The sequence below is a fragment of the Camelina sativa genome, chromosome 16 (assembly GCF_000633955.1).
Source record: "Camelina sativa cultivar DH55 chromosome 16, Cs, whole genome shotgun sequence".
NCBI classification, from domain to species: domain Eukaryota; kingdom Viridiplantae; phylum Streptophyta; class Magnoliopsida; order Brassicales; family Brassicaceae; genus Camelina; species Camelina sativa.
Window position 1 is genome coordinate 2,962,502 of NC_025700.1, and position 20,692 is coordinate 2,983,193.

The 20,692-nt window shown below is 34.5% G+C and overlaps 5 protein-coding genes across 6 annotated transcripts in view; 2 read left to right on the forward strand and 3 right to left on the reverse strand.

The window, feature by feature from the left end:
- On the forward strand, positions 4,674-5,777 carry LOC104753278 (putative F-box protein At3g17620). The gene has a single exon (XM_010475552.1). It carries the CDS (start codon positions 4,674-4,676, stop codon positions 5,775-5,777), a length of 1,104 nt encoding a protein of 367 aa, XP_010473854.1.
- Positions 6,020-9,211, reverse strand: LOC104749502 (protein S-acyltransferase 21). Its single transcript, XM_010471144.2, has 10 exons — positions 8,843-9,211; positions 8,353-8,466; positions 8,127-8,247; positions 7,863-8,038; positions 7,706-7,774; positions 7,553-7,624; positions 7,334-7,462; positions 7,166-7,246; positions 6,838-7,047; positions 6,020-6,764 (listed from the first exon to the last, which is right to left on the reverse strand). The coding sequence occupies exons 1-10, from the start codon at positions 8,885-8,887 to the stop codon at positions 6,072-6,074; spliced, it is 1,710 nt and encodes a 569-aa protein (XP_010469446.1). The 5' UTR covers positions 8,888-9,211; the 3' UTR covers positions 6,020-6,071.
- On the forward strand, positions 9,791-11,901 carry LOC104749504 (short-chain dehydrogenase/reductase family 42E member 1-like). The gene is made up of 5 exons (XM_010471148.1): positions 9,791-10,063; positions 10,239-10,581; positions 10,676-10,944; positions 11,044-11,240; positions 11,317-11,901. The coding sequence occupies exons 1-5, from the start codon at positions 9,874-9,876 to the stop codon at positions 11,758-11,760; spliced, it is 1,443 nt and encodes a 480-aa protein (XP_010469450.1). The 5' UTR covers positions 9,791-9,873; the 3' UTR covers positions 11,761-11,901.
- Positions 11,840-14,558, reverse strand: LOC104749503 (AT-hook motif nuclear-localized protein 10-like). Its single transcript, XM_010471147.2, has 6 exons — positions 14,460-14,558; positions 13,389-13,901; positions 13,048-13,100; positions 12,632-12,763; positions 12,377-12,538; positions 11,840-12,286 (listed from the first exon to the last, which is right to left on the reverse strand). The coding sequence occupies exons 2-6, from the start codon at positions 13,888-13,890 to the stop codon at positions 12,041-12,043; spliced, it is 1,095 nt and encodes a 364-aa protein (XP_010469449.1). The 5' UTR covers positions 13,891-13,901; positions 14,460-14,558; the 3' UTR covers positions 11,840-12,040.
- LOC104749506 (SWI/SNF complex subunit SWI3B-like) overlaps positions 17,584-20,692 on the reverse strand; it is a 7,934-nt gene continuing 4,825 nt past the window's right edge. The window contains exons 2-8 of one of the 2 annotated variants that reach the window (XM_010471150.2): positions 19,774-20,684; positions 19,278-19,675; positions 19,158-19,188; positions 18,721-19,064; positions 18,213-18,339; positions 17,984-18,108; positions 17,584-17,888 (exon numbers count right to left, since the gene is read on the reverse strand). In XM_010471150.2, the coding sequence (XP_010469452.1) occupies positions 17,721-17,888; positions 17,984-18,108; positions 18,213-18,339; positions 18,721-19,064; positions 19,158-19,188; positions 19,278-19,675; positions 19,774-19,933 (1,353 nt within the window). In that variant the 5' untranslated portion in view covers positions 19,934-20,684 and the 3' untranslated portion in view covers positions 17,584-17,720. Of the gene's footprint in view, positions 17,889-17,983; positions 18,109-18,212; positions 18,340-18,720; positions 19,132-19,157; positions 19,189-19,277; positions 19,676-19,773; positions 20,685-20,692 lie in introns of both variants that reach the window. The other variant, XM_010471149.2, reaches the window with a different exon arrangement.

Consider the following 20,692-nt stretch of genomic DNA (forward strand, 5'->3'; position numbering starts at 1 on the left):
TAAAAAAAAATAAAATACAATTTTTTGTTTCGCTGCTTCTTCGTTTTCAAAATAGGTTGCAAAGATTAACATCACAGACAAGGTTTTCTAGCTTCTCAATGCCTTGTTGCTTTTGGATCAGTTATTTGTGTTAACACAAACTCTTTTGTGACTATCAGGTTGGTTGCACTCCATTTCACAGGGCAGCAAGTTGGAAATTTGTGAGTTTCATATGTAACACCATTTGACTTCAACAAAGTTTTGTTTAACAAAAATTAATATTTAAATGATTGAGCAACTTTTTTGGAGTATTCTAGTGAAAAGATGATTTTGTATATGTTCTAAATATGTTGTTTTAATTAGTTTAGTATTAATTAAATCATTAGTTTATATTTGAGCAACTCTCTGCTGAAGAGTTGCTGGAGAGTTGCTGGAGTAGACATGGTCTTATATTCCAAGTGCAGTGTGTTCTTTTCACTCTTGGATCTAATGGGACTATAACTTTACACTTTTTGCATCAACTCTGCTTATATACCTAATCAGATCCACGATTAACTACTTAATCTCCCGAGAACAGAGCTTGCTTGATTGCTCTTGTACTGTATTTCTATGCTAATCTTTTTGAGAATGTCAGTTTCTAAATATATATATGCCATATGGGTAAAAGACGAAACTACGAATGAGATAATGAGAGAATTTTTTAAAATTTTGGGATTGTTATATTGGATTCAAGATTGTTGCAAATTGTATAGTTAAGTAAATTTCATTTATTTATTTTGATATCAATGATATGTACTAAACAACCAATTATCTAAATCTTGACAAAGAGTTCTAAATTTTAAACTATAACGATTTGATTTTAGATTTTATCCATTAATTGTATATTATTCAGTTATTATTATTATTTTGAACAACCTTTTTAAACAATCGAAATATATATATATTTTAAATTGGAAACAAATATTAAGTAGATTTTGTGCTTACATATATGAATATATTTTAATGTATAATACCAAAATCATTAAAATACAAATTGTTACAATTGATTAACATTAATTTTGATGAGTTATATTAAACCTAAATTGTTTAATACACTTCCCACGTTTGTCTCTATATCAGATCTTTTATCAGAAAATAGTCAAAGTTTGCGGGTTTTATCTATAGGCCTATTCATATATCATGAAAGAGAATAGGGAATGCGAGACAAGAATGGGTAATTTGGAAAATAAAAAAACATGATCAAAACCACTTTTAATATAAATGCATGACGGTAACTTTAGATAACCAGACGATATAAGAAAATTTGGATTGCTAAATTCAATTTAAAAGTTAAAACTTTTATTTGTAATTATATATATATATATATATATATATATAAATATATATATATATTGTTGGTGGACCTCGCGGGGTTGCTAGTTTATCTACAAGCTTTTTTCTTTTTTTAAGAAAAAATATATAATTATATATATTTATCTAATATAGAGTATTAAAATTTTAAAATAATTTATGATATATATATGAAATAATTATCAAAAATAATTTTTCTTAAATTATGTTTTCTACTTAAGTTTAAAATTATGTAATATTAAAATTACTTAATTTTTAGATTTAAATATATATTTGGTAAATTAGAAAATTGAATTATCTAACTCTATTTAGGTTATCCGATTCGAAACATTTTTAAAATTTCTGGCAGTTTTAATCATGTTTGATAGTTTACAAGCTTAACAAAAATATAATCTCGATTACTAATTAGGTTCACAGTTGATCTTGGTCTACCGTCATCTCAATCCGACTTCTATGGTGAAACAATTATTATTTCAAGCATACATAAACTAAATAAAACCAAATTAATATAAATTTGAGTTTTACATTGTATATCAAATAAATATTGAGATGACGGTAGACCAAGATCAAATGTGAACCTAACTAGTAATCGAGATTATATTTTCTACAAATACAATTTGTAGATAAACTCTGAATCTAGTACATCTTTATAGATATGTTCATGAGTGGATTGGCCTTAACATATATACAATACATGGTTGAGATTTTATCGTAATATAAAGAGATATACATAGGTGTGTCAATCGGGCTAGCCTGGCCCGGTCCGGCCCGAAACCCGTAAAGCCCGCATATATTTGAACCGGTCCAACATGAAATATTTCTGAGCCTATATTTCAAAGCCGAACCCGGCCCTAACAGGGCTACAGGGCTTTTCGGGATTTTCCGAGCTTATCTTAGAGATCAAAAATTCAAATTTATAAGCCTTAAAAATTAGTGTTTAAAAATGCACTATAAAACAAAACAATCAAAATTTTAATAACTCATTTATATTTACTACAGCGAGCTTAATTTTAAAAAAGAAGTTTAAAACTAAATAAAAATTAAATACTTTAACCAAATAAAACAATATATAATTCATATAAAATATCATAGGTAAATTTTTTAACCCGAACCCTATAGCCCGAACGGGTTGAGCCCGAAAGATCCGATTTTTTCTGGATATATATATTTAAGTCCGAGCCCGGTGTTTTTCTGTGTCGGACCGGGCCAACCCACAGACTTTGACCTTAATTGACATGCCTAGATATACACTAAAGAGACATATACATATAATAGATAAGGGCCCGCACGATGTGCGGGTTTAAAATTTGTTGAAAAAATAAATCCTAAATATTAAACAAATTAAAAAAAAAAAGTATTTCCTGAATTAAATATATAAATAATTTTAGTTAGAAAAAAATCATATTTTTATTTACCTTCATACACTTATTTATATTTATATATTTTAACAATTATTACAATAATTTAAAGCTAAATTATATCCACCAAAACTTTTGCCAAATACTCATTATTATGAGTTTTATTATTGTCAAATTTTTAAAACGTTACACAACTTATTTACAAAATGTTTTACATGAAAAGAGTTCATCAAAGCAACATCTAATTAGTAAGCATGTACAATTTTACTTTATTTTTTATCATTAAAATTATGATCTTACAAAATTAAAGTATGCTCTTTATCACTACCTATAAAATATATTATGATCAAATTAAACAAAATTTATATTGTTTTACTTTCATTTTGGAATAATTATAGTTCTTTAAATTATTAAAATTGTTTTGTGACATAATTTTTTTAACCATGAATTTTTTTTACTCTAAAGATATTTTGTATGAACAACTGGTGAAAGTTATCTACTCTATTGCAATGAATTTATGACCAATCTAATAAAAGTTGAGAAACTGAGAAAAAATAACATAATAAAAATAAAAATTTGAAAATTATAATCAGGATAGTATATATATAAGTCTTATATAATTCAAATAAACAAAATAGACATTTTATAAACAATCCAAAACATGACATATGTCATAATCAAGTTAAGGATCAGCGACCTATTTATTCCTCAGAAGTGTATCACATTATATTAAAACTACTTAAAACTATGAACTCGTCTCGAATATTCTTGAATTGTAAATTCTAAACTTATTTCTACCTGAATCAAAAGTTCTCATATATTTCTCCATATACCTGGGTTTAAACGGTTTACAAACCAAATCCGATAGAAACCACGTAAATCCGGTTTGAAACCAAATTTAAAACGGTTTACTATTCCAACTTCCCAAATTTGAAAATTGCTTCTCAATTACTCGATCAAGCAGCTCTTGTTTCAGTACCAGAATCATCAACATTATTCATAAGAGAAAACTCCAGATTTTGACCATAAATATCAATCACCGACTAATCTTCCAAACTTATAATGCTACTAACTGTAAAATCATTTTTGGAACCTCCATCAGTGTCTCCATCATTGATTAAATTAGCAGGATTTATATACTTTGATTCCATTTCATTGCATCTGATAGCTTCCATTGAAGAACCCTCACGAATCAAAGACCACACAATAGATCGGCAAAATTATATCGGAAATAAAAATCAAAGATCAAAGCTTTTGTTATAAACAAATAATATGTTTTTGGTCAACATTTGAGAAACAACTGGCCGGTTCATAGATAGCGGGACTTGATCCCTCGTGTGATGGTGCCTTATACAATCTCTCGTGTGATGGTGTCTTGTACAATTGGAGTTACCAATGACCACTGTAGTAAGATTACTTCACAAACATAATTTTTCTGTAGATATAATCTTATTTTCTTAATTAGCTTGTCCTATTACGTTTCAAAAATAAGAATTCTTTTGACATAACTTATGCTATTCTTTTTAAATTTGTTATTCACTATTTATTGATTAATAATAATATACATGTTTAATGCTTAATGAATTATTTTTTGTTTATACATGTCAAAATCTAATTGAGAAAAATGTATAATATAATTAGGGTACAATAGAAAACAGATTAGTTTTGTTAATTTTTCTTTTTAATTTAGGAATTTTTAAAGATATAAACATATAAATTTTATGTAGATTTAGATTTAATGTTATTTTTTGACACGTGTCAACATCTCATCAGTATACGTGACACGTGTCATGATCATGTTAATAGCTAATTTTTTTATTTCTTGTTTTTTGTAGAAATTATTTTTTTTAATAGAAATTTGTGTAAAATTGATATATGTCCCGATCTGGTGGTGAGTTAGTAACTTTTCAAACCATACTTATTATATAAAATATAAACGATATAACAAATATAACTTAGAAGAAATCGTAACTTGAAAAAAAAACAATGGAGAAGATGTCGGATCTTCCAAGAGAATTGGTAAAGGAGATACTCTCTAGGGTTCCGGCAAAATCGATGAGGGAAGTCCGATTGACATGCAAAACGTGGAACACTATATCTAAGCACATTGGTAACGCAGCAATATTGGCAAGGGAAGGGGAGTTTCTGGTGATCGTGGTGGTAAATTGTAGGGCTTTTCTAATAAGCCTCAATCTCAATGGAATTCACAACAACACTGGTCCAAAAATAAAGCGTAGACGTAAACTTATTAGCCTAAACGATCATGATGCTATATACGAAATATATCACTGCGAGGGTTTATTGTTATGCACTACGAAAGACAACACTACGAAAGAAAACCCTAAGCTCGTGGTATGGAACCCTTATACAGGGCATACTCGGTGGATTTGCGTCGAACACAGATCTCTTCTTGACGAATACACCCACGTTATCGGATATGACAAGAGCAAATCGTGTCGCGCCTATAAAATTTTGAGATTTGGTACTTCTCCCAAGATGAATGGATGTGTGAACGAGATCTACGAGTTCAAGTCTAATTCATGGAGGGTTCTTGATGTTACTCCTAGCCGGAATATAGAGCTTTTTTTAGGTGGCGTGTCTTTGAAGGGAAATACGTACTTGCCTGCTATAGCTGACGACGACGTACCTGATTTCTTACTCTGTTTTGATTTTACTAAAGAGACATTTGGACCTCATCTGCCTCTTCCGTTTGAGTCTTATTATGATATTGTGACTCTGTCTTCATTCGGAGAAGAGCAGCTTGCGGTGTTATTCCAGCCTTCGAATTGCTTTGGGATGCAGATTTGGGTTACTACTAAGATAGAGCCCAGTGCCGTGTCGTGGAGCAAGTTCTTAGCCGTTGATAATATGATACCATTCTATTTTTATGCGACTTTCCTCATTGACAAGGAAGAGAGCGCGGTGGTTGTTTTTGATGACGATGACCATGAAATACTCCCCGCCACTCCCCACAGAGCTTACATCATCGGAGAAAACAGATACTTCAGAGGCTTAGATATCGGGACAATTACAGACAGCGGGAATTACTTGCGTAGCTGCTCTTATGTTCCAAGTTTAGTGTTCTTTTGAGAGTCTTGGATCTCATGACAAACATTCTAAAATTATTTTACACTTTGGCATCAACTTTGCTTGCTTTCCTAGTCAGATCCAAGACTCATTTCTTTCTTATTTTTTTCTTTGAAGGTTTTCGAATCAGATACTACTATGTTATCTGTTTCTTGTATTTTTTTTTTTTTTATTCTCTCTACCATTAAAACCAATAAAATTGCCTCCTTACCAAGAAAAGAAAAAAGAGAACTAAGAAACACAAACTGAATGGAAATAAAGATGTTGGTGATCAACAAAAATGGTTTCTAATGGAATCTAGCTAGTAGATAAATGTCTGTGCAATTGAGAATCAGTAGGCATAAACACTGGAAGTTGGTCTCCTCTCTGTGATCTTACTTGTTGGAAATAACCAGTCAAAGGGTTTACTCTACTCCTTCTGCTACCTTCAGTCCCAGAACCTGTTATGGTGTTTACACGTTCATTACCAAGAGGACCTCCAAAATCTGTTCCTGGAATCCTAGACGACGATACAAACCGGCCAGCTTCAGGATCCCAAACGACTGAACTCTCATCGCTTGGAGGCAAGTTTCTTCTAGCTGCAACAACAGCATTTCTGCTTTCTTCTTCCTCATTTAATGGTGACTCGTTAGCTGGTGATGACATGTACATTGGGTTGAAGTGATCTCTCGTCAAACCTGGACTACTAATGCTACAAGACTCTGAATCAGCTTTGCCTTTTCTAGCGTGATGGGAACTTGCGGGGCTGCTTCTCCCGCTTACATTGCTGCTGGTTTTGTAAAGGTTTTGCCGTGAACTTACTGGAAGAAGTACTGATGAAGATGCACGCGCTTTTGCAGCTGCTTTAGATGCTTCTTTTGAGTCGAGTTTCGCCAGCTTCCATGGATTGATCCTTACTTGTTGACGCTGAAGTGGCTTCTTCTGTGAAAGTGTCTCGGGATCTATGGTGGATCGTACAGGTCCAGGCTCCAAATGCTGGATAACATCGTCCTGGAGACAGAAAGATGAAGAGTTTACAAGTGAAGGATGTGAAAAATACATATTAGATTTTACTTTTTCTTACCTGTTGATCCATGAATATGTTTGGAGGTGTACACAAGGAGGCACCGCGGTATTGAATGCTCATTCCGAGAGAGCTTCTACCACTCGCGGCTGTCACAGCTGAGCTTGTAGGTGAAGGAACCTGGCTCGTTTGGTCTAGCTCATCTACAGATGGTCCAAGTGGTTCAGTTTGCGCTCTCAGGGCAACAACATATTCATATGTTGTGATTCCCTGCACCCACAAAAGTTACATATTAAAGCTCAGCTTCAATACATTGTTATGTTATGTTATTTGTCAGAGGAGAACAGAAATTCAGAAACATGGTGAAAGACAAAAGTAAAAACAAAACCTTTCGGATCAAAATAATATGGAAAAATAAAAGTTCCCCAAGAGGTATCAAAGCAAGTAACGAGAGAGTTGTACAAACAACCTGCAGAATGAGAAAAGCAAGCTCAAGTTGGAAATTAAGCACTGATAAAATACAGAATAAACCAGTACTGCCTTTGAGAATATATACCACAACAGCTGCAAATGGAGGACGGGAGAAACCAAGCCCAAGCTTTTCAGTTATAAGATGTTCCATTGCATTTTGGTCCACGAAACATCGAACAAATACAGCAACACCAACTCCAAATTCAGCTATAAGCTGTCACCATTGTTTTTGCAAGGTCATATCATATAATGGATGTAGGCAGAATCAGCCTTAAAGTAAAAAAACACTTTGTTGAAAACATACCCATAAAAAGCTTGCCGCCATAAGACACACAAAGCTGATGTAGTTTTTATGCCCCACACAGTTATTTAGCCACTAAGGCAAAAGAAACACTTAACATATCAGTGAAAAATTGGCAAGACAGAAACCCCAACGCCCATTTTTTAAATTGCATACTCGGCAATGATGATCAAACCCATCGACACACTTGCCACAACTTCGACAGTGCTTGCTAAACATACGTACCTTCGACACAAAAAAAAAGAATGTGCTGTTACTGTAGAAGAAGACGCAATGACAAACTTGTAACCAGGAAGTAAATAGACTAGTATACCTCAGCATTACACAATGAGCAGAACAGAGCTTCTTCTGGTTCGTTTGATTGCTCTTGTTGGGTATCTCTACGGCAATCTTGTATTACTAAACAACCACAAATGAATCTTCCTACCACATTACAGCAACCTGAGCCGTGTCTAATATATGGCCCACCATCAATAGCTGAGGCATTATCTGCCACAGGAGACATCACCATAAGAAAGAAGTATCCGAATTATGCGAGCCCCTATACACAGCATCATCATATCAGTAGAGCACGTACCAGGAACGTAGTTACTGTTCTGTGACTTATGTGCTGGAGTGTTATCAGTCCTTAAAAAGATTCCAGGATCTGCAGGATCTATGCCAGTGCATCGGATGTACAGAACTAAAACCGAAAACGCCTATAAAAACCACCATTAGGCAAAAAGAGAGATGAAAGAGAGTTGTGAGATATAAATAACAAATTTGAGAGCTTTGTATAACAAGATTCGTTTTTTAGTTCTTACCAGGAAAGAGTAAACACCAATGGCAATATATTCATAGAGTTTGTTCCAAAGAAACGGAGCAAAGAAGGCATAGTAAGCGATAGTCAGCAAGAAAAATACAGTGATAGCAACAACCTGAAACAGCAACATGTTCTATAAACGAACAATCACAGAGAACCCCATCCAAATTCAATGAAATGGATCTTATAAAGCACATGAACTATACTCATATATACATAAGCTCAACCGTGTGTTTATCCACAAACACATAAAGCAGATGGAAAAGAAGAGATTTTTAAAAGCGATGTCACAACAAAGTAACACATTCCCTGATAACAGCAAAGCATTTTAATGTCATTTTCAAGAAAAAGGAACAAACTTGTCACAATTGCAGATTACGACAGGAATTGCACAAAATCGTTCAAACCAAAGTGAAAAAGCAATCAAAATACTCAGTGAAGTATGCAAGGGGGAAAAAACCCTTAATAGAGAGTAAATAACGCTTGGAAACCTGAAATGTGTGAGCTGGAAGTTGCCATCCATGTCTTCTCGCCATTGCAGTGAAGAAACCTAAAACCCTAAACTCAAGATCACTAGGAATAAATAAATAAATTAAAACAAAAAAAACCCCCAATTTGAAAAAAAACAAAGCTTGAACTTTTTGTCCAAAATCTGTGTTCCCCTACTAAAACTAAACTCAGCGACTACAGTATAAAAATGTCTAACGTTTGGAGCATGACCCGAGAGCACTTATTTGAGTGGTTCCGTGAGAGAAATTTGAGGACTTAAAAAAGGTTCATCGGCTTGAATTTTTTTATCTAATCGATCAGAAGAAGAGTGTCTCTCGGGGAATTAGTAAAAAACTAGTGAAGCTGTTAGAGAAATTAATGAAGAGTTTTTAGAGACTTGGTATTTTTTAGCCGTTTAGAGAGACTTGAAAGCTAAGATATTTCTTTTTTTTTTCCTCTTTAAAAATGAAATCTTTTGAATTTCATCAAATATTGTTTTTGGTTTATTTTGAATTATTTGTAAATATTGTGAAGTTAGAAATTTGATTTGCAACCAAATTCAAAAAAAAAAAAAAATGGAATTGTATTGTGTTAATTATTAAAATATGTATCTATATAATAATGTATTTATAAACCATATATATTAAAATTTTACATAGATTTATTAATCTGCATAAAACACATAACAATCTGATTAAATATGCGAGAGCATAGTGAATACAAGTTTGTAACCGAGTAATTTATTAAACAAGAGTAATAGATTTTTCAAAAAACAAAAAAAATGTTTAATAAATTTTGACTATACACATATGTTTAAAATTAAAAGTATTTTTTAATCGATTATTTTCAATTTAATCGTCTTTTTTATTTTACCATCTTTTCCACCAAAATGTGTTACCTAATAAATAAAACAAATTAAGTAAAAGTTACACGTGGCCCGGCCATTAGCTGTGTGTGTGTGTGAGAGAAGTAAAAGTCACACACGCCGGGTCGTTCTCGTTGCCGGTCAACTTCGAGAGAGAGAGAGAGAGAAATGCATTTGAGTGAGAACGAAGGAGTCGAAGGTAACACCTTCGTCGTCACTGGAGGTCTCGGCTTCGTCGGTGCCGCCCTCTGCTTAGAGCTGGTTCGCCGTGGAGCTCGCCAAGTCCGCTCTTTCGACCTCCGCGACTCTTCTCCTTGGTCCGATGATCTCAGAAACAGTGGCGTTCGCTGCATCCAAGGTTTCAATCCCATCGACCCCTTTTTTCTATCTAACTTTTTAATTCCATCGATTTGATCTCTTAATTTCTTAAATCTCAAATCCTATGAATTAGTGTTAAGATCACACACAATGCTCTCTTGTCAATTTCTGGATTTATACTAAACATTTTAGTGGAATTGATGATGTTGAAACAGGGGATGTGACTAAGAAAGTAGATGTAGACAAGGCTTTAGATGGTGCGGACTGTGTTTTGCATCTTGCTTCCTATGGTATGTCTGGTAAAGAGATGCTTCTGTTTGGTCGTTGTGACGAGGTTAACATTAACGGGACCTGTAACGTCTTGGAAGCTGTGTTCAAACACGAGATCACAAGACTTGTCTATGTCAGCACTTACAATGTTGTCTTTGGTGGTAAGGAGATTCAGAACGGCAACGAAAGTTTGCCTTATTTCCCTCTTGATGATCATGTCGATACCTATGGCCGAAGTAAATCCATTGCAGAACAGTTGGTTCTCAAGAGTAACGGCAGACCTTTTAAGTAAGTCCTGTTTCTTGATTCAATATATCTTTGAAGAATCTGGTGTCTGTTAGGTAGGGTAATATATTTTCCCTTCTGCCTGTGCTTATTGTAGGAATGGGGGCAAACAGGTGTACACATGTGCGATCCGACCAGCGGCTATATATGGACCTGGTGAGGACAGGCATCTTCCTAGGATAGTTAATCTAGCAAAGTTGGGTTTGGCCTTCTTCAAGATCGGTGGACCGAGTATCAAAACAGACTGGATTTATGTTGAAAACCTTGTCCTAGCAATCATCCTGGCAAGCATGGGACTTTTGGACAACATTCCTGGCAGAGAAGGACAGCCCGTCGCTGCTGGTCAACCATATTTTGTCTCTGATGGTAACTCATCTCTTAAGACACTCTCAAGACGAGAGGCGTATCTAAACATTTAGCCTTAAAACTTTGCTTGCTAAATCAATCTGAATTGCGATGTTATAGGTTCCCCGGTGAATACCTTTGAGTTCCTACACCCCTTACTAAGAAGTTTAGACTATGACCTGCCCAAGTTTACAGTCTCTGTACCTTTTGCTCTGTCCTTGGGTAAGATCTTCCAAGGTGTCTACACTGTCCTATACCCATGGCTATCAAAGAGCTGGTTACCGCAGCCCCTTATCCTTCCTGCTGAAGTCTACAAGGTAACAGTTTTCTTCCCACTCATATTCCGGCTTAGAATCCATACCCAACTTGTATGAATCTTTTGATCTGTTGCAGGTTGGTGTTACCCATTATTTCTCATATCTCAAAGCCAAGGAAGAGCTTGGATATGTGCCTTTTAAGAGCTCCCGGGAAGGTATGGCTGCAACTATCTCATACTGGAAGGAAAGGAAACGGAGATCTTTAGACGGTCCAACCATATTCACTTGGATAGCTGTTACACTAGGAATGTCAGCTCTTTTTGCTGCAGGATGGTTACCCGACATAGGACCTGTGCCTTTCTTAAGAGCCCTACACCTCTTTTTCTTCCGGACAATCACTATTGTAAAAGTTGTCTTCATCATATCAGTGGGATTACATGTTGCAGAAGGAACCTATGCGTGGTTTCTGGCTAAACGAGTCGACCCAGGAAATGCAATGGGGTGGTTCTGGCAAACCTGCGCTCTCGGCTTTTTCTCATTGCGGTTTTTATTGAAGAGAGCAAAAGAGCACCATATGTAAATGCAGTCTTGTATTGATGTTGTAATCAATACAAGTTTTACATGAGTTAAAAATGTTTTCAAGATTGAGAAACACAAAATAAAAGAAAGATCTACATTAATTAGGATATTCTAATCTCTGAAATAAATTATGGTTCTGAAAGTACACCAAAATAGAAAATAGATAAAAGTTATTAATCTTGTCTGAAGAGACAATTAGAAAACCTAAAAAGGATAGAAATCATCAAATCACTCCAATAATAGGAAGTTGTTGGTTTTTTAAACAGACCAAGATCACTTGGTTACTTCCAGGGCATGGTATGATTGGTGCTATTGTACGGTCCTCCTGTGCTCTGATGAAGAGGGCTCGCATGTCCACCTCCACAAGATGACTCACTCATTGTGCCTCGAGACTGCGGGCTACTCGGAGCCATCATCAGCACCTGCGTTGGGGCCACACGCGGTATTGTGGGTGGTGATAGGTCCATTTGTCCCACATGTGGTTTCGGTTCTTTCTGTCCTTCTGGGATAAAACTCCCAACAACAATCTGTAATTTGAAAGCCAAATGTGTCCTTAAATTGATCTTATGAACCATCCATATAATCAAATATTTGAACTGGAAGAAGGCAGAAATTACCTGAACAGGTGATGCTGCTATAAGAAGACCAGCTACGCTACCACCTAGGACATTACCATCCGGACCTGATAAGGACACGCTTAGACCTCCGCTTCTGCTTTTGTGACCATTGCTCACCATCAAATGGAACGATCCCGATAAACACAGAATCTCATATCTCCCCTGGTCAATGTTATACAAAGCACCAGGATTCAGCAGCAAAAATCAGAGACAAAAAAAGGGGACTGGAGAACTTTGCAAGCTGAATCTCGATACCTCATATGTAACGGTTCCACCAGACGTGGCCAACTGGCGAAGAGTCACATTGGAGATAGCTCCATTTGCAGACAAGACACACACAGAACGTGGCCCATTCTGAGTTAAGGCCATTATCTTGGATGCTACATCCTGTCCCACATAGATCAAACAAACAGTCAAAATCATAAATATACCAAAACATATGGACCTAAAAATGTCAGCACAACAAAACAGGTAAGAGAACCCTGAACAAGTTCAACATTTCTCTTGTTACCAAATATTTATTGACCTTAAAAGACAACAACTCACACTCGAAATTCACATGATTTTAAAGACGGTTGGTGATCAATTACTAGAAAGATAAAGCTTAGACAATCTTTAGACATGGTCACAATTAAATAAGGAAATTCAAGAAGATAGAAGAAGATAAAGACCTCTCCAGCCCTCACGGTAAGTATATGAGGGGTAAATCCCGTTCCAGTTGAGCCTGAAAGCAAAGCAAGCAAGCCACAAAACATGTCAAGATTGGTGGAGGGGATGCAAAAAGCAAAGATGATTGAAGAAGATACGCTTAAAAAGGGCATAAAAGTCTATTAGGAATTGCGGGGATTCTCAAGGTCATTGTTTTACTACCATATTCACCATTTTTTACTATATTCTAATAGATTGCACACAGCCGACACAGAACTTTCTAATTGCAGCACGTGAGCGAGAGAAGATTCCAATTATCAGAAGAATCAATGATATATATATATATATATATAAATACACATACCTAAAGCTTGGAGCTTTGGCTTATTGCTAGAACCAGGAGGCCTTCCTCTCATCCTCTTCTCTCCTCCTCCTCCGCCGCTTCTGCTGCCACCACTAGGCTGGCTCACCGTGAAAGAAGGAGCTCCGGAAACCAAGCCAAGTGACATCTCACCACTCTCAGGTCCATACTTCCTCGGCCTACCTCTCCTCTTCTTCACTGGCCCACCCTCAGCCATGGTTCCAGGCTCAGCTCCGGGCATGTTCATGTTCAAGACAGGGTTCTCACCAGGTTGGTACTGCTGCGGTGGTGATGGTGACCTCCTCATCGGCTGCTTGTAAAGAGCATCATTTCCATCTTCGTCACCAAATGACAATTGCATGTTCTGAGACTGCTGGGGGGGAGCTTGGCTGTGTTGCTGCTGCGGGGGAGCTTGCTGCTGCTGCTGCTGCTGGTGAAGAACCATTGTAAACTTCATTTGTGATTCTCTGCTCCCCGCCATTACACCTGACTCAGATCCTGACATTTTCCTTCTCACTTTCCCCCAAGAAAAAAACAGGGGAAAACAAATTGTTAGTAGTAGACAATCAACCAAACCCACAAAACCCTAGTTTCCATTGAAAGTTTGAAACTTTTAAGCCCTAAAATCTAAACAAACAACGCCCAAGAGAGACAATTCCGTGTTTCAACTACAAGATTTATACCATATCCAATGAAAAGTTCGAAACTTTAGGCTCTAAATCTATTAAATTAAACACTACGCCTATAAAGATTCAGTATTTAACACTAAATTTTGTAACAATTGTGGATTTTTAGATCTCTCTCCCTCTCTCTCGCTCAGACTCACTGACTCACTCAAAAACCATTGAGAAAGCGGATCGCGCTTTAAGGTTTCTGAATTTTAAGATTAAAGTGAAAATCATAAATTAAACCCAAAATCACTTTTTTAATATTAAACATTTTCCAGATTTTTTTTTCTCAGAAAAAATCAAACAGAAACTCTCGATAATTATTAATCAATTACAATAAAGAAAAAAAAGCAAAAAAAAAAATTGAATTTAAGAGAGAGAAGGAAGAGAGAAAAAGAAAACTTACGAGATAACTGAGGAGAAAATTCAGGAGAATAAAGTGTAAAAAAAAAAAAAAAGACAAAGAGCCAAAGGGGATCTGTCTTTCTCTCTCTCTCTCTGTCTGCCTACAATTGTTTTTTAGGGTTTTTATTATTTTTGTTTATTAGACAAGAAAATCTTATTTATATATATAGTCCTAGGACAAAAGGGTAATTTTTGAGATATCTAATTATTTTTATTATAGTCTCATTTTTTTAATATTTTACACTTTTTCTTTTTTATTTTTATTTTAAACATTTACACTTTCTTTCCTTTTTACTTTTACATTTTTATCTAATTGTTCACCAAATAATATATTTCACCCAAAAAGTTTATACTTTTTTTTTTCAATTTGATAAAGTATTGATCTTTTTGTAAGAGACTTAATATATCACTTTCGCAAAAAATATATACAAAATTTAGTTTCTAATAATATTATAAAACATATATATTAATGACCCGGAAATATTATTGATACACACAAATATAATACTTTCCACGTCAGATATTATTTTTTGGTAAGAAACATATTTTATTGACACGTAAAATACATAAAATTTAGCTTCAATAATGTTGTAAATCAAACATATTAATGACTCAAAAATATTATTGATGTAGACAAAGATAGATAGAATACTTTCCACGTCATATTTTATTTTTTTCCAAGAAACATATATTATTGACACGTAAAATTAGCTTATATACGTATATTATATATCAATTAGATTAACTATTGATATTTTTGTAAGAGATCTCATTTATCAATTTTGCAAAAAAAAATAGATACAAAATTTAATTTCTAATAATATTGTAAAACATATACATTAATGGCCTCGAAATATTATTGATACAGACAGATATAGAACTTTGAATGCTAGATATTGTTTTTTGTAAGAAACATATTTTATTGACACATAAAATAGGTAAAATTTAGCTTCAATAATGTTGTAAAACATATATATTAATGACCCCAAAACTTTAATTGATACATACAAATATGATACTTTCCACGGCAGATATTGTTTTTTTGGTAAAAAACATATTTTATTGACACGTAAAATAGGTAAAATTTAGCTTCAATAATATTGTAAAACAAACATATTAATAACTCAAAAATATTATTGATGTAGACAGATAGAATACTTTCCACGCCAGATATTGTTTTTTAGTAAGAAGCATATTTTATTGACATGTAAAATATGTAAAATTTAGCTTCAATAATATTGTAAAACATACATATTAATGACCCAAAAATATTATTGATGCATACATATATAATACTTTCCACGTCATATATTATTTTTTATAAGAAACATATGTTATTGACACGTAAAATTAGCTTTTACAATTTGTAAACAAAAATTGTTTACAATATATAAAAGTTAGTAGAAAGTAGGTTTTTGTTGTAATAGTTACTAAAGAAAAAAGATTTGGAGCAAAATTATGTAAAAGTTATTTTTAACTCTATTTAACAGTGTGAAGCAAAATTTACATGAATAACAACTAAAATAATGTATGATATATGTAAGATTATGTATACTATATATCAAATTCGTACACCGTATAACTAGAAAGAGTACTAAATAATATATATGATGTATGAATTACAACATATGATATACATACATACTAAATAAAACCTAAACAACAAAGCTTTATTTGATGAGTTTTGGCATGCTTCAGAACAATGGACCGGATATGACCGTCCGTGTCTTTGGAGTGTATATTAATGCATTTGGGATTGAAGGATTCACGGAGATGTCTATCCTTGTTTTATGGTGAGCTGGAAACCCTCTTATGGACCTTGAAGTGTTTATTGGCAATTAATCTGGATGTTTGATGTATTTAAAAGATTTCGAGTTTTATAATTTTATCTATATTATTATTAAATTTATCCTTCGTAATAAGTATCATCTGTATTGATAGTCTTACAAAAAATGCAAGATTACGCAAGTTCTAAATTTTTTCATGTAAAAAACACAAACAACAAAACTACTATGTACATATAACATACTATGACATGAAATCTATTCTACGTACATGTTAATTTCAAATATAAAACCACAATAAGCTATTTATTATGATGTCTATATCTTTATATTTCGTACGCATATGGAAGAAAAATCGTTTATAATTTTCTGAACAAAAAATTTGGTCTTTTTCACTTTGCTAGAAAACAAAATAAAATATTTTTCTAAAATTGTCAAACTACATAGTTAACCACTTAACCTTTTTATTTTCCATCTTTAGGGTTAGAACTAAAATATGGTCTTTCATGGACTAAGACCATGTTTTTAGTTCAAATGTAAAGATGAAAAATATTTACATTATATGTATATAGACGTACATGATTTATTAATGTACGTTTATGTTTAATTCAACATGTAAATGTTTCTTTCTTTCTAAATGTATTTAGAATTTAAAGTACCAACAATGAATTTTATTGATTATTTAGTTAATATAAAAGTCTCTTACATCATATGATTTAAATATATATTAATAATTATGGTTTGGTTTCGGAATAAGGAAGAAAGAAAAATACATATAGCATTTTACGAAGATACATAAACAATTTTGGTAACTTACAACATTTGAAAATTAACCTACAGTGTTTTATTTCTGGATTGAATTTCTCCAAAAACCTAATAAATTTTATCGTTTTATAGAGAAATTTTACTTAATAAAAAAAAAGTTGTGACTTGTATATATGAAAGTTAAAAATTTGACTAGTATGTCAGATAACTGAATTAATAATCAAATATATTAGAGAAATAATTTAAAACCCAATAAAAATAACTTATCTTTTTAAATGTGAAAATGAACTTTCTATAGTTTAATAGGATTTTAAAACGTACGGGATAGATTCAGCTCAACTTTTTGTGAATCATATGTGTTCAGCTAAATTAGTTTTCTTTCTAAACCATAAAATAGTTACATACCATTTAGTCCCCGTCTCCAGTCGGGCAAATTTTTAACGGTAGACTGTAGAGTAAGATGAAAAATTAGTTCGTTTTCTATTTGAACATGTAGAGTAAGATGCTTCGTTGCAGTTGCAATTCGGTTTGACTTAATTATATATACCCACCCACCCTTATTTATATACCACCAACTCGATCTCATCTCATTTTGTTACCTCACAAAACTCAAGTAAACTACAATACGAGTCAATGAGTCATCTTCTTAACAAGGCAAAATTCGAATAAGAAATAACAGTTTCGAATTTTAAGTTCGTTTTAACTTTTAAGTTTTAACAATCTACTCTATCTTCAGATTTCCGGGCTTTTCTTGTGTGGAAGAAAATGTTTAATTGATCAGTGAAAAGCAGGTTCTTCATATCCTCCAATTGTTTCCGGCTTCTCTCCATTTCCAAATCCAGTTTCTCGAAATGTACAATCCTATCTCTAATCTTCTTCATCTGTGAACCCCAATTTTGTTTTTCAAAATCAATCAAAAACAAGCATAACCACACACCAAAAAATAGTTAACAGGAACTTGGAGATTGTTACTGACCTCCACTTCTACGATCTCTTTGATGGCTCCTTCTACCTCTTGCTCTTCCTTCTGGATCAGAGATTTTGCATCAGCCCAAGCTCTTTCTGAGTTGGTAATGTCACCACCCGAGTTAGCATTGGCGTCTGTGTATCAGGAAAAAAAACAGAATGTCACTGGTGGGTTTGGCGTGGGACATAAATGAACTGCAAACAGAGACAGCCTCGTTGATTATTAAGTCTTTAAATACCTTGTCGATGTGGGTCTCCAGTGGCATTTTTTTCAGCCTCGTAGTCTACATCAGATAAAGCTGTCACTGCCGCTCGAGCTGCTGCTTCTGCAACTTTTGTGCCAGCCAAGGCTGAAAGAAAAGCAGCCTGGAGACGACATGATTTTATGAATCTCATTAAGAGTTTTAAAAAATGAAGCATAACAGTTGAGATGTAATACAAGTAACACAAGTACGAAATTATCTAATACGTACATAATTCCTGAATGCCCTTCTATGTCACCAAGAATTCGATAATACTAGAGTTCAATAATTTAAGGCCTAGCTCTAGAGTCTTTAAAAGACATTTATGCAAGTCATGAAACAGCACAGTGCAGACACTGGGATATTCTCCAGCAGCCTAACAACAAAATTGACTAAATTATTAAGAATATTAGTGGTACTCATGCATGTTGAACACTTGACACAAATAGATTAACCTAGATAGAGAGAGAGAACACATATAGTCAGATCGTAGTGAATTTCAAACCTGAGCCATTATTGGGTTGCTTGCATCTGCAAGAGGTGTTAATCTCATACGCTTATTGGGAGAAGAACCTTCTTTATCACTTCCTCCAGATTCAAGATCAGCAGACCCCTTGATCTTATCAAATGCCTCCAAAGAATCCTCAGAGTCAGACTCTTTCACAAACTGCTCCCCAAAAGGAAGCTTGACAAACTGCGACACACAGTCCTTCTCGGTTCTACCGGTAACATGAGTTGCAACCTTCTTCCAGTCATCTCCATAGTGCATAACAGCTTCCATCAGCTGCAGCGTTTCCTTTTCGGACCACACTTTTTTTGACTCCTCGCTAAGCTCAACACGCTTAAACTCTGTGGAGTTAATGCCAACGCGATAGTTACCACGGACATAGCACCTCGCACACAATGTCAACTCATACTGAAACGAGAGAAAAATGGACTTACTTTCATAAGTATAAGCTTTGCTATTATGTTCCTAGTGCCAACATCCACGAAACAAAACTCAGTGAAACCTAAAATAAGTGCAACTAATGTTAGAGGGACGAAGAGTAGTAAATATCAAACCTTATCACAGACGAAACAAGCTACGCTGCAAATAGATTTGCAGCCATTACAGATTCTCTTGGCAGTTTCTTTGACAGTTGTGGGAGGCTCAGAAGAAGCATCTCCGGCGGACTTTTCGTCCCACTTGAGAGGCTTAGCAGAGGAGGAGCTAGAATGATTGATAAGTCCCCAATACTCAAGAAAATCAAAAACGCGACGAATAGAGACAACATCACTGACTAGGGTTCTCCTAACGTCAGTGAAACTAATCTTCCGAGGATGGTCGTCTCTGTACTGCTTAATGATTGAGTTCCTCAAGTATATGTAAAACTTAGGGTTTTTGGAAGAAGATTTCGAATTGAAGAACTCCGGTAGTGACCGGACCTCGCAATCGTCGATGTCAGTCCACGAGAACCAACCTAATTGGTCAAATCAATGGCACGAGTTCAAAATCCATAAGAAAACAGTAAGAATACAAGAAACTAAATCCAAGGTTCCTCGGCGTTTGCAGACTTACGAGAGTAGCTAGGTACGTAGACTGTATCGACATCGGAAGAAGAAGACGGCGGTTGAGTCGATTGCGAAGCTGCGGTGACACCAGACGTAGTTTCGGAGAGAGAGGGAGTAATCGGGAGAATTTCCCCAGATCCGCCGGAATCGGGAGCTTTCGCGGCCATGACTCAGTTCAACTAACGCTACTTCGCCGGAGTTATGACAGAGAAGAAAAAATCTAGTTTACCCGAGCGGCGCAAAACGAGTCTGGGTCCGGTTCTGATCCAGGTCCGACTCCGGTCCAAGTACAGTACAACTTTATATATAGACCGATTATAATATCTTGGTTTATTTCCCCGTTTGATAGTATACCGGACCGGTTTAATTAACTGGTTGAGTTATGAACTAATTTCTTCATTGAACCGGACTAAGATCTCGGGCATTCAAAAACAATTCATAAACAGAGAAAAGTAGAAACTTCAATGTTTGATACTGAAAGTCTGAAACTATAAAGTAACACCATTTTGTAGATAAGTACACAAAAAGCCAAATATGTGCACAACTCTTTATTATTGAGTAAAAGATGAAAGAGAGAGGTGTTATGTGCATTGCAGATGAGAACACTTTAACATATAGAGCCAAGAACATGACCACCACACTTTTTTTTGTTCTTCTTTCCAAGTTTTTTAGTCGACAAGCTTAGCTTTCCGGTAGCTCTCTACCGAATCCGCAAGTGTTTCCTCCAAAGGACGGTAAGTCCAACCCAACTTCTGCAATTTCTCTGAACTCAACTTCACCCTTTCTTCCGCTTCGATGTAACTGACATTGGATAAGTAGAGTTTGGACAAAGTTAAGGTCTTAAAGATACTTCACACACTGATGTAAAGGTAAGTGACATTGTTTATTAATGAAAGTAACCAAAACAGTTTATTAAACCTTAATGG

What these genes read in the sequence shown, in the direction of transcription:
- LOC104753278 (XM_010475552.1), top strand. Translation starts at nt 4,674, where the DNA reads ATGGAGAAGATGTCGGATCTTCCAAGAGAATTGGTAAAGGAGATACTC.
- LOC104749502 (XM_010471144.2), bottom strand. Translation starts at nt 8,887, where the DNA reads ATGGCGAGAAGACATGGATGGCAACTTCCAGCTCACACATTTCAG. An exon ending in TTGGTGTTTACTCTTTCCTG is followed by an intron (nt 8,248 to 8,352) that starts GTAAGAACTAAA and finishes TGGTTTTTATAG; the next exon opens with GCGTTTTCGGTTTTAGTTCT. An exon ending in GGTTTGATCATCATTGCCGA is followed by an intron (nt 7,625 to 7,705) that starts GTATGCAATTTA and finishes CTTTTGCCTTAG; the next exon opens with TGGCTAAATAACTGTGTGGG.
- LOC104749504 (XM_010471148.1), top strand. Translation starts at nt 9,874, where the DNA reads ATGCATTTGAGTGAGAACGAAGGAGTCGAAGGTAACACCTTCGTCGTC. An exon ending in ACCATATTTTGTCTCTGATG is followed by an intron (nt 10,945 to 11,043) that starts GTAACTCATCTC and finishes GCGATGTTATAG; the next exon opens with GTTCCCCGGTGAATACCTTT. An exon ending in TTCCTGCTGAAGTCTACAAG is followed by an intron (nt 11,241 to 11,316) that starts GTAACAGTTTTC and finishes GATCTGTTGCAG; the next exon opens with GTTGGTGTTACCCATTATTT.
- LOC104749503 (XM_010471147.2), bottom strand. Translation starts at nt 13,890, where the DNA reads ATGTCAGGATCTGAGTCAGGTGTAATGGCGGGGAGCAGAGAATCACAA. An exon ending in TTACCGTGAGGGCTGGAGAG is followed by an intron (nt 12,764 to 13,047) that starts GTCTTTATCTTC and finishes TATGTGGGACAG; the next exon opens with GATGTAGCATCCAAGATAAT. An exon ending in TAGCAGCATCACCTGTTCAG is followed by an intron (nt 12,287 to 12,376) that starts GTAATTTCTGCC and finishes TTCAAATTACAG; the next exon opens with ATTGTTGTTGGGAGTTTTAT.